General features: G+C 40.1%; 1 protein-coding gene across 1 annotated transcript; it reads right to left on the reverse strand.

Moving 5' to 3' along the window:
• Positions 1-3,882: 3,882 nt before the first annotated feature.
• fdxacb1 (ferredoxin-fold anticodon binding domain containing 1) lies at positions 3,883-11,901 on the reverse strand. Its single transcript, XM_038274021.1, has 5 exons — positions 11,397-11,901; positions 11,155-11,311; positions 5,633-5,836; positions 5,367-5,525; positions 3,883-5,288 (listed from the first exon to the last, which is right to left on the reverse strand). The coding sequence occupies exons 1-5, from the start codon at positions 11,572-11,574 to the stop codon at positions 4,088-4,090; spliced, it is 1,899 nt and encodes a 632-aa protein (XP_038129949.1). The 5' UTR covers positions 11,575-11,901; the 3' UTR covers positions 3,883-4,087.
• Between the last annotated feature and the right edge of the window lies 1 nt (position 11,902).

Genomic DNA, 11,902 nt, shown 5'->3' on the forward strand with positions numbered 1-11,902 from the left:
GACTGTTCGGTTATTGACAGGTCTTATCCGTTTAATGTTGGTTCTCCCTGTCATAAACGTTGTGCATCATGTCGATATCAAATATTTTGTATGAAACATGATTATATTGTTATCCAAGAGATTTGAAAAAATAAACACAATGAAAATGTTAAAAGTTTGATATGATGCGCAAACAATCACGATTAGAAAATAATTTGGCTGCAACACCTGTTAATCCTGAACCTGTGTATATAAAACAAGGGGTGGAGCTGGAAGGGGGGCCAGGGGTGGCCATGGCCACCCTTAGCCAATCATTGACCACCCCTGTGGCCACCCCTTACATTTTTTCTCTCTAATACAGATGGTAGCAGCAGTAATACTCTCAAGGGGAATGTTCAAACTTATTAAACATTTAAAATTTACATATATTAACAATTACTTTACAACTAAAGATAATAAATAAAGAATTCACACTCTTTTTAGAACCAAATTTTGTGTTATTTGGGGTAAAAAGAAAATTATATGTCCCTGAATGATAGATAAATAAATTTTTTGCAGAACGATTATGGATAAAAGTAGGTAATAACAATGTTAAATATTTTCGCCCCAGACCTCAAACCTGAAAGACTACCATACCTTTTATTTAGACAGCATGGGTGTTTAACTACATATGTGTCTATTTGTTAGCAAAGGCTGTAGGAAAGTATAGTTAGTTTTTATTTAGAAAACATGGATGTTGTCCTCGTTCCTGTAGGAACAGCGTAGATTGACTGTGAGGTTCTGGCGCCTTTCGGACACCCCTCAATGTACATTGGTTATTGACCCTTGTTAGGATTTTATGGCTACGCCTCTGTATAAAGCTAACCTTAAATTTACATAAACATAATTATGCCACAGATTCCTCAATGTTATTTATAGTGATAGTTCTATTAAGACTGGTACCCTCCTTATGAGCCTCCTCTTTTCCCCTTAAGCCAACTTGGCACTACGCACAGACCGTATTCTGCAAAAACCACAACTATCCAGTTCTTACTAGACATAGACCCTACAATGTAAGTCAATACTTGATTTAAACCAAGTATAAGAATGTTTTCCTCATATAGGGATGGCTTTAAAAAAAAAAAAAAAAAAAAAACTTGTTAAAGCTATTATCCAGCTTTTTTTGTAAAAATGACTTAAACTGAGGTTTAAGCCTATCCAGCTGCAATCTAACTAGAATACCTGGAATCTATGTCAAAATCTGTCACAGGTCACCCGATTACCATCCTGTCAACTACTGCCAACACTGTTTGTTTTCTAATGTTGTCATCAAACCAAACAGATGCAAGGCAGACAAAGCTGTTTTATCCAGTGCTTTTTTTTTCAAACTTAAAATTTTGTCAAATCCTGCAATTAAAACCCATCCTTGATTTGCTCACTTGTCTTTATACTTGCTGATGTTTCAAAGTGATAACATCAACCAAACATCTTAGTTTGTAAAGAAAATGAAAACTAAGAACAAGGGCAAACTTGTCTCCTTGGGTATAGACCAATATAAATCACGACACTTAGCAGCAATACAATTCCTTACTAGCTCCTATAAATTATATTAAGTGATGAATATTAGGATATTGTGATGTTAAATGTAGGCTCTGTGTCTACACCTTGAAGCTTTCTGTCTCCGGTTCTTTTTCCTGAAAAGAGATCACTCGAGAAAAACTCTTTAAATAACACTTCATAATGTATAACCATGAGACATGACAACAGATTTTGATAGAAATTGTAATCTTACTCAGATCAGAGAAGTTGCTTAGAGTTACAGGAGGCAGCTGCTTACCAGCTGGGCTCACTTCACGGGAAGTGGCCTCAATTAACAGTTAAAGAGGCATTTTATGCAATTCCAGTCTGTCACATCATCACATTTTACATCATACACGTTTGCAGATGAGGAGACATCCACGGCTCCAGCCTTATCAAAATACTACACTTTGTTCTTAGCTGAAGCACACCGCTCTCATTCTATTCCCCAATGTTTGCCACGTACAGAAGGAAGATTATAACTGTATATAGCCAGACAGAGGAACTGGCCTAATTAGATAAACTACTGGGGAAAATATCAGTTCTGATGCGCAACAGGGAGCTAATATTAAGGTGTAATAAACTCACATCATCAATGGTAATTATCCTAAAACCTATATAATTTTGCATATTCAAGAAAGTACAAAAACTCAATTCTCCTTTGGTAATTCCTTTAGGTGAGATTTACATCTTTCACCTTCATTGCATCTGAACTGGGCAAGTCAAGGGATAACTGCATTCTAATTGTGTAATTTAATAATTTTAAAACAAAGAAATGGTATGATGTAGAAAGATAATTTTTTAGCGTTGTGAAATAGCACCTTTACGGTATATTAAATGCAGACAAAAATTTTTTTTAAGAGGGTAATAGAAGTAGCAGGTTATGAAAGATAAAACCTCTTATGATTTTAGATTAAAGACTTGAGTAGTAGAAGGAAAAGCAAAGTTATCTATGTTAACATGGACATGGTAGAAGGGAGTCATTAGATCATTTGACTGGAGATTGGATAAGTAGCTTGTGAAGGTGGCAGCAGTGCAACAGTACTGCAAGCAGGCTGCTTTTAAAAAAGCCTGAAAAAATGTTTTATGCTTCACACTGCCTTAAATGATCTTTCATCTTCTTCATTGATGAATCTGTAACTTTATATTATCCATCCTTTTTCTGTCACGCTGGGGTCACAGCTGTCTATGGGCGAGAGGCGGGGTACTGGACAGGTCTCCAGTCCTTTGCAGGGCAACACAGAGACTATACACACAGACACTTTAGACACTCTGGTGATCTGTCCAAACCAGCAACCATTCAAACACACTCAGACCTAAGGAGAATTTGAAAAAGCCAATTAACTGAAGAGTCATGATTTGGGGCTGTGGGAGGAAGCCGGAGTACCCGGAGAGAACCCACACATGCACAGGGAGGACATGCAAACTCCATGCAGAAAGACCCCTGGCCGGGAATCGAACCCAAAACCATCTTGCTGCAAGGCAGCCACTGAGCGGCCCTAAAAGTTAATATATGTTTTTCGATTGAATACTACTGTATATTAATTAAATCTTAACAAATAGTGACACCACCAACAGTCTCAAGAGTAAACCAAATTAAGGTTTTAGATAAAGGTACACATTTTAACCCGTTATAAAAATTAATTCAGACGCATCAAAGAATAAATATTGTAGGTTTTCTTAGATATTTATGCAATTGGTTATAATCCTATGGATTAATTTTATAAAATAATCGCATTATCTCTTAAAATCCCGAAAAATGCTAAAAAAAAAAAAAAATACAGTAAAAGTCTGTTGCTTTTGCCCCCACTATTTATTGTAAACATAAACAAGAGTGTTCGATGTTTCCTATTTTCAGGTATTAGAGGATAATGAGAATCACCAAACCAACCTCATGAAAATAATTAGATGGTTTCTAAAGAAAGGAAGAGGTTTGATATATTTTTTTAAACTGATTAGATAGTTTAACACACTTTTTAATAAGTTTTACTATCACCTTAATGAAGAGGAGCAGAAAAAAATATTACACAATTAAACAGAATACTAAAGTTTGCACTGGTAAATAATAACTTCCAGGACTTGGTCAAAGAAATGTTTTGGTTTTCTTCCATTTTAATTTTTTAATGAAAAAAAAAATGCTATTTTTTTAAAGGTAAAGTCATTATAGCTAAACAACCTAAATAAAAAAAATTATTACTAAAAAGTGAAAAGAAAAAAAAAGTCATAAAATTATTGAGGAAGAGATTAAATAAAAATTTTTCATTGTGATATTTAATACATTTTTGGTGTCCACCAAAATATTTAGCTGCTCATTTGCTGTTTAATGTTTTATATAATTCAAACATGTCAGAAATAAATAGGTTTATTATACAGTTATAACACAAACACACACAGGATCACTTTAGTTACATTTCAGATGAATAAAACAACCACGGTTTCAACCAAACGTTTGACTATAGATTTTCTGATATTTTTTCTTTAGTTTAAAAGCACGTGTGGAGAATTAAAATGTCTGTGTTTTCCTAACATCTCCAACGGGTTTTCTCAAGTGCTACCTGATGATGACCTGCAGACGAGACGAGAGTAAAAGCTCCAGCTGCTTGTGAAACTTCAGAGCCTGTGTGTGTGACAGGGCATGTGTGTGTGAGTGGTAAACGAGTCTGTAACAGTAACTGGTTTGACTCAGGTCAGGGTGAGAGAACGTGTCGATGAGCTTAACTTGCTCCACAGTCCCGTGGCTGGCCTCTCTGACAATAGCATAGAACCTTCTCTCCTCCCACGCAGGTCCTGTCCAAAAGCTGATGTCAAAGCTGAAGGACCCGGGGTACAAAGAAAAGGGCTGAAATGACGTCCCTGGTTGTGGTCGTAGGGAAAACTGTTTTAAGAAGCGTGAGTCGTGAGACCAAAGCAGCCGCCAGTCTGGGAGTGAGAACAAAAGACAAGCCAGGAGGTCTAAATTTAGAGAAGCACTGATGGTGACGTTGCTGCTGCCGTCAGCTTCGCTGCTTGTAAACACCCTACCGATCGTCCCCATCGGCTGAGCTAACAGATGCAGACCTTCCTCATCAGTAACCATGGTGACCCCGTAGGGAGAGAGCAGAGTTTCCAGCTCATGTAATATCAATTTCATTGGCTTATTTTTCAATGGGAAAACACCTGTGAGGAGAAGCTCATGAAAGGCAGGCAGAGCCCAAGGGCTGATGGGCACACTCCTGAACACCACTCCACTGATAGCAAACAAGCTAGAACTCCCATTGCAGCCCTTACAGGTACCTTCTTCCTTATTGCCCTCAACCTCAGAACTTTCTTCAGCTTGTTTCGGAGGCTGCGCTTCATCAATATTATCTTTTTTGTCAATTAGCAAGTCTTCCAGCTGAGGAAGCAGTGATGGACGCAGCATGTAAAGACCCCCTTCAGCTTCCCGATTAACATCAAGGCAGTTTATAAGCTGTAAAATCTCAGTGTCTTTACTCCTTGCCCTGTCTGCTTTGGTAGGAGTTAAACTAGCTTTTGAGTCTGGGCAGACTGCATCTTTGTCTTGACCATGAGAGGGAAGCTCTTTCTGAAGCAGATGGATCCAGTAGCACTGCAGGTTGTCAATGCCGTGGCAGCGTGTCTGCAGCCGCTTGGCTGGGAGGAGGAAAGGAAAGGGTTCATCATGCAGACAGAGTGGCCACCGTTTGGCAAATCCCTGGAGAAGAAAATCTTGTACCAGCTTGACAGGATGGATGGAATCTGAGCAGAGAAACCTCCTGATGAGAAAAAGGGAGGTAGTGAGCTGGTTGCTTCATTTCATTAGACATCATAACAGTCTCTCCTAGCTCCCGTACCTGGATACATAGTCACTGAGCTCAGCAGGTATGTTGTAGTGGACCTTCTCCCCTTCAATAATCTCCTCCATCTGAACTATCTGGGCAGGAGTGTAGGGGATGCTGCGTGTAAACACATGCAGCAGAGCTTTCTCCACATGAAAACCCTTATCCTGGCTCCTGTATAACAGCAGCATCTTTGTTAAATAAAATAAAATCACAAACAGACACCAAAAACAAGCAGAGCAACACAATCCTGCACTGCAAAACTCACCTTGGCTTCTTACCTGTATCCTGTGCACTTGTAGCTCGGGAGGTGGTCACTTTCAAATGGAGTCACACAACTAAGGATGAGGTGAGCCTCGGCTGCCATGGCGCTCACCTGCCAGCTGTTGTGCCACTCGCGCTTCGGCTGGTCGACAGGAGTCCCGCCTTGTCCGTTACACAGAGAGACGTGGACCTCCCCGTCTTCAGACAGAATCTCAACACAACTACATGGAAAACACAAATTTAATTTAAGCATCTTTCAGAGTTCTGGACTTGGGATTACGATGACCTCCAAACCTCTTCACACCCAAAGTCTAAAGTGTTGATGAGGCAACACTGATTTCATTCCATATTGCATTAAATTCATGCAGCAGAACACGACAGGTGGTTCAGCATTATTATGCCAAAAAGGCTTATTTTTAACATAAATGCCCCACATTATTAGCTCCACAGCAGCAGTCTGATTCATAGCCAGGAAAAAACCATCTCTGTGCGCTGAAGTCAGAGGGAGAATCTTTTTGGTGCTAGCTATACATTCTATACTGGAGATGGAAACACTGATAACATCTATTACCATTTTTCAAGGACTTTTAAAAGATTAAAGGAATAGTACACCCAAAACATGATTAGCCTTCATTTTCTACTCACCCCCATGCTGAACAAAACTCTGGAGTACTTTTTTGATATCTCAAATGCATCTGGAGATCTGGGAGGCTTCTTGCTGTCTGCTGACATTCAAATAATGGAGGTCTATGGCGCCCGAGACAGAAAGGTCCACAAAAACTTGTCAATATTCCTCCATACTGCTCGTCCAATGTAATCCAAGTGTCCTGAGTGGGTAGCATCCAGAATTTACTCGAAACGAAGTCATTTAGAACGTTTTAGAGCCTAAACAGTAGTGTATAGGATTTCCTAATAGCGCCCCCATGCGCGCTCACGATTCTACGGAAGCCGGCAGACCAAACCAGCGCATTCAGCTCGGCAAAGAACTCATGCTCTTCCTCAACACTGAAGTCCTCAGACATTTTTCTTTCGTTGTTTCTTTCTTTGCACAGGTAAACAGCACATTTCTTCTTCTACGCTTGCATTATCGGCAGACCAGACGCTGAATGCGCACTTTCTTCCGGTTTGGTCTGCCGGCTTCCGTAGTATCGTGAGCGCGCATGGGGGCGCTATTAGGAAATCCTATACACTACTGTTTATGCTCTAAAAACATTCTAAATGACTTCGTTTCGAGTAAATTCTGGATGCTACCCACTCAGGACACTTGGATTACATTGGACGAGCAGTATGGAGGAATATTGACACGTTTTTGTGGACTTTTATGGACCTTTCTGTCTCGGGCGCCATGGACCTCCATTATTTGAATGTCAGCAGACAGCAAGAAGCCTCCCAGATCTCCAGATGCATTTGAGATATCAAAAAAGTACTCCAGAGTGTTGTTCAGCATGGAGGTGAGTAGAAAATGAAGGCTAATCATGTTTTGGGTGTACTATTCCTTTAAATTGTCCAGTGAGCTGTTTCCAAACTAAATTTCTTTTTGTTTTACACTTGTGTAAACAAAATGACAAATAGAATCTGTCTAAAGTCTAAAGTCTAAAGTCTAACTTGACTGGAATTGGTTTGTGTGGTTAAACCATCAACCAGTTCAAGCTCGGAAGATGGTAGTGATGCTGAGGAATATTGAGGCCCTCACGGCTTACAGGCTAGAACCATCTAGAGCGGACTTCTAGTCATTCTCTGAGCTGGATAATATGACCACAGCAGCCCCAGTAGAAAACACAGCTTGATACGCCTCTGGTAAAGATAGTATAACCAGTTATTAGTTTATAAATACCATTTTTTAAAAAATTTTTTTTAAATAAAACGATTTTTAAATAAATCCTCCACCACCGTTATAAGAAATCATCTTCTTTATTCTTAAAGGAATAGTACACCCAAAACATGATTAGCCTTCATTTTCTACTCACCCCCATGCTGAACAACACTCTGGAGTACTTTTTTGATATCTCAAATGCATCTGGAGATCTGGGAGGCTTCTTGCTGTCTGCTGACATTCAAATAATGGAGGATATTAGCGCCCGAGGCAGAAAGGTCCATAAAAGTCCACAAAAAACGTGTCAATATTCCTCCATACTGCTCGTCCAATGTATTCCAAGTGTCCTGAGTGGGTAGCATCCAGAATTTACTCGAAACAAAGTCATTTAGAATGTTTTTAGAGCATAAACAGTAGTGTATAGGATTTCCTAAAAGGGCGCACATGCGCGCTCCCGACGCTACGGAAGCCGGCAGACCAAACCAGCGCATTCAGCTCGGCAAAGAACTCATGCTCTTCCTCAACACTGAAGTCCTCAGACATTTTTCTTTCGTTGTTTCTTTCTTTGCACAGGTAAACAGCACATTTCTTCTTCTACGCTTGCATTATCGGCAGACCAGACGCTGAATGCGCACTTTCATCTGGTTTGGTCTGCCGGCTTCCGTAGCGTCGTGATCGCGCATGTGCGCGCTTTCAGGATATCCTATACACTACTGTTTATGCTCTAAAAACATTCTAAATGACTTCGTTTCGAGTAAATTCTGGATGCTACCCACTCAGGACACTTGGAATACATTGGACGACCAGTATGGGGGAATATTGACACGTTTTTTGTGGACTTTTATGGACCTTTCTGTCTCGGGCACCATAGACCTCCATTATTTGAATGTCAGCAGACAGCAAGAAGCCTCCCAGATCTCCAGATGCATTTGAGATATCAAAAAAGTACTCCAGAGTGTTGTTCAGCATGGGGGTGAGTAGAAAATGAAGGCTAATCATGTTTTGGGTGTACTATTCCTTTAAAGGAATAGTTTCATCTGCCAGGGTTGTCAGATCTGCCTGTTTCCAGCCCAAAAACAATATGAACCCCCCCCCCCCCCCACCCCAATAGAAACAACACAAAATAAAGTCCTCTGAACCTTCTGTTAAAACAAAAAACTTATAAAACACCTAATGCACAATGCTGAGCCCTGAGGTTAGCGTCTGACTGAGGTATTATAGAAACGTAATAAGATACATTTAAGATGATGATCCAATTTAAGATGTTGATAATCCACTGGGCTTGGATCATCATCTGGGGTCCATTTCACAAAGCAGGGTTAACAAATTCAGATTCAAATCCGCAACTGTAAATTGATCAAGCCAAAAGTCAGGAACTCTAAGTGTTCGGTTTTAATATGGCTGCAATCAACTAGTTCAATCAATTTAAACAAGGTCCACTCAGGGTTGAGTTTTTTATATCTAGAAATGTTAACACATTTTAAGTGGCACATTCTGACGTTTATCAGCTTGACTGAAAAAGTATTTATTAAATGTGAAAAACATTTTTTTATAGTTAAAAAAATACAAATGCTGACCAGTAATATTGGGAATATGGAGATCTAAAATGAATTTCTAGACATCCAGAAAGTTTATTCTAGATGAAGAGAATGTCATTTTGGTTTTTTTCAGATATAAGGAATTCAGTAAAACTAGTAAATATAGAACGGCTTGCCATACCTGTTGTTACAGTGAAAATATTACGGGATTATTTCTTGAAAGATAGTAGATCAACCTATCTATTTAGAGCCTGTGGATCATCTCCTGCGTCCCTCCTAATGTTGATAAGCCTTCAGGTCTTATCCAAATATTTCAAAAAATGTTCTTGATTCAACATAATCTTGTAACTGATGTTATTTCTTAACAATGGGTCTGATTTTGGCCCATACACTTGCTAGGAAATCCTATACACTACTGTTTATGCTCTAAAAACATTCTAAATGACTTTGTGTCGAGTAAATTATGGACGCTACCCACTCAGGACACTTGGAATACATTGGACGAGCAGTATGGAGGAATATTGACACGTTTTTTGTGAACTTTTGGGGACCTTTCTGTCTCGGGCGCGATAGACCTCCATTATTTGAATGTCAGCAGACAGCAAGAAGCCTCCCAGATCTCCAGATGCATTTGAGATATCAAAAAAGTACTCCAGAGTGTTGTTCAGCATGGGGGTGAGTAGAAAATGAAGGTTAATCATGTTTTGGGTGTACTATCCCTTTAAGTACACTTTTTAGGTATCTATACTTTACTCCATTACTTATTTTTGCTTCCTACTTCTGACTTCTGCTCATTACATTTTCACACATGTATCTGTACTATCTATTCCTTACATTTTTAAAACAAATGTTACTCGTTACTCTTGGCTTCGGTTTTATGATTACAAATATTTATTTCACATCATGTGTGCCATCCAATGCAGATCACTGGCGCCTTCCACATCTAGGGAAAACTAGTATAAATGGATGAGTCCTATACAGTGATTGGAGTAACGGCGTTTCAAGCAACGGCGTTACTGGATGGATGGATGGATGGACGGACGGACGGACGGACGGACGTACGTACGGACGGACGGACGGACGGACATCCATCCATCCATCCATCCATCCATCCATCCATCCATCCATCCATCCATCGATGGATGGATGGATGGATGGATGGATGGATGTTGCAGTATATATAACAACCCAAACACAGGATTTCAGAATTAGACATCCCCAGTTATTAATTTCATACACTCACCAGATCTGAACGCCCTGTTAAAAAACTTCACACCCATGAGTAGAGGTAATGCAGCCTGATGATATTCACACCGCATCAGATACCGTTCCCCCATGTTAAGAAGAGGGGTACACTATCTGACGGGGTTTAGAAGCCCATCAGATACCATACCCCCATGTTAAGCAGGGGAAACGCTATTTGAAGGGGTTTATAGGCCAGTCAGACACCGCTCCCCTGATGTCATTTACGTTGAGTTGCAATAAATGCAAAACTCTCTGCAGGTACTTGTCTTTGTCGTCCGCTCTATTCAGCTGGCTTTTGAAACACACGGCGAGAAGGTGGGGGCCAGGTGGTGAGGGTTACGGGGGCGAGAAACGCAACAGTAATGCAATAGTTACTAGTAACTGGTTACTTTTATTGTGGCGTAACTCAGTTAGTAACTCAGTTACTTTTTGGGAGAAGTAACTAGTAACTATAACTAATTACTTTTTCAAAGTAACGTGCCCAACACTGGTCATATAACGCAAACACTCATTGGTTAGCTAAAAGAAATCAACAGAAAGAAGCAGGTGTTCTTCAAACTGCGAACTGTCTATGCCATGCTACAATGTGGGATTCAGAAAAAGATGTCAGAATGTCTGAAAGGTCGGACACAGGCGAGAGCGTATCAGGAGATGTAGACCAACAAGACCTCCCTCATCCTTTGCCCTATCTCAAAGAATTTTTCTAAATAGTCGTAAAATTTAGCTTTAAATCCATACAGTGGAATCTGGCTGCTTTTTTTTTTAAAGCTTACTTTATACTTTAATACTTTAAGTAGTTTTTGGAGCTCATATTTTTTCACTTTTATTTGAGTAAAGAGGTGAAGTTGATACTTCAACTTTTACCAGTGTGTTATATAAACTGCAGTATGTATACTTCTACTTAAGTAATAAATGTGTGTACTTTTGACACCACTGGTCATACCTAAGGAAGAAGCTCTTCAGAAGCTCTCTGTTCTTTTTCACCCCGCTCTTCCTCCCGCAGTGAGGGAAGTTGAACACTACTCTGTCAAACACTCGGCCCTTCAGGGAGGCGCACTCCCCCAGCCTGGTGCAGTCCACCTCAAACAGGACAGTCCCCCCTGAACAATAACCAAGCATAAGGAGACATCACCAAAAAAAAAAACAAGTAAAAATAAATAGAAAAGCGAAATAAGTGTAAGGTACCCGAGTCCTGGATGGTCTGAATGTTGGTAGCTGCTCCTTCGTGGCGCAAAGCCTCCTCCTGATGCTGCAGGCAGGTGGCCGTTATGCTGCTCCCTGATTCAGAGTCCAACTTACACACTGAAGAGGAAAAGGAGAAGTTCCCCTCTCCCACCAACAGAACGGACCGTGAAGGCGTCATCTCATAGAAACTCGAGAGGAGGCTTAAAATGTAAAACTCCCAACACTAAAATCGTTTCTGTTTATATAAAAGCTCTAGCAGATATAAATCGACGACGGGCGACATAAACCACTGTCCTTCCCACCGCTTAACGGTCTAATGAGAATTTAGCAGCCGCATATTTGGTCCAACCTAATTCCTTTTGACATTTAAAGATGCTGCACATCGATTATAAACGCCTTTCATTCCATTCTAGAGATGAATAAATGAGCTTTCATGTACTGTTCGGCGCTGCTGCGGTACTTACAACTGAGTCACCTGTGGCAACCAACGAGTGTCACAAGTATAG

Source organism: Cyprinodon tularosa, unplaced genomic scaffold (genome assembly GCF_016077235.1).
Source record: "Cyprinodon tularosa strain WSP-4 unplaced genomic scaffold, ASM1607723v1 ctg9, whole genome shotgun sequence".
Taxonomy (NCBI): domain Eukaryota; kingdom Metazoa; phylum Chordata; class Actinopteri; order Cyprinodontiformes; family Cyprinodontidae; genus Cyprinodon; species Cyprinodon tularosa.

Coding starts and splice junctions, on each gene's coding strand:
- fdxacb1 (XM_038274021.1), bottom strand. CDS start 11,574: ATGACGCCTTCACGGTCCGTTCTGTTGGTGGGAGAGGGGAACTTCTCC. Junction 5,526..5,632: donor TACAAGTGCACAGGATACAG/GTAAGAAGCCAA, acceptor GCTGTTATACAG/GAGCCAGGATAAGGGTTTTC. Junction 5,289..5,366: donor CTCAGTGACTATGTATCCAG/GTACGGGAGCTA, acceptor TTTTCTCATCAG/GAGGTTTCTCTGCTCAGATT.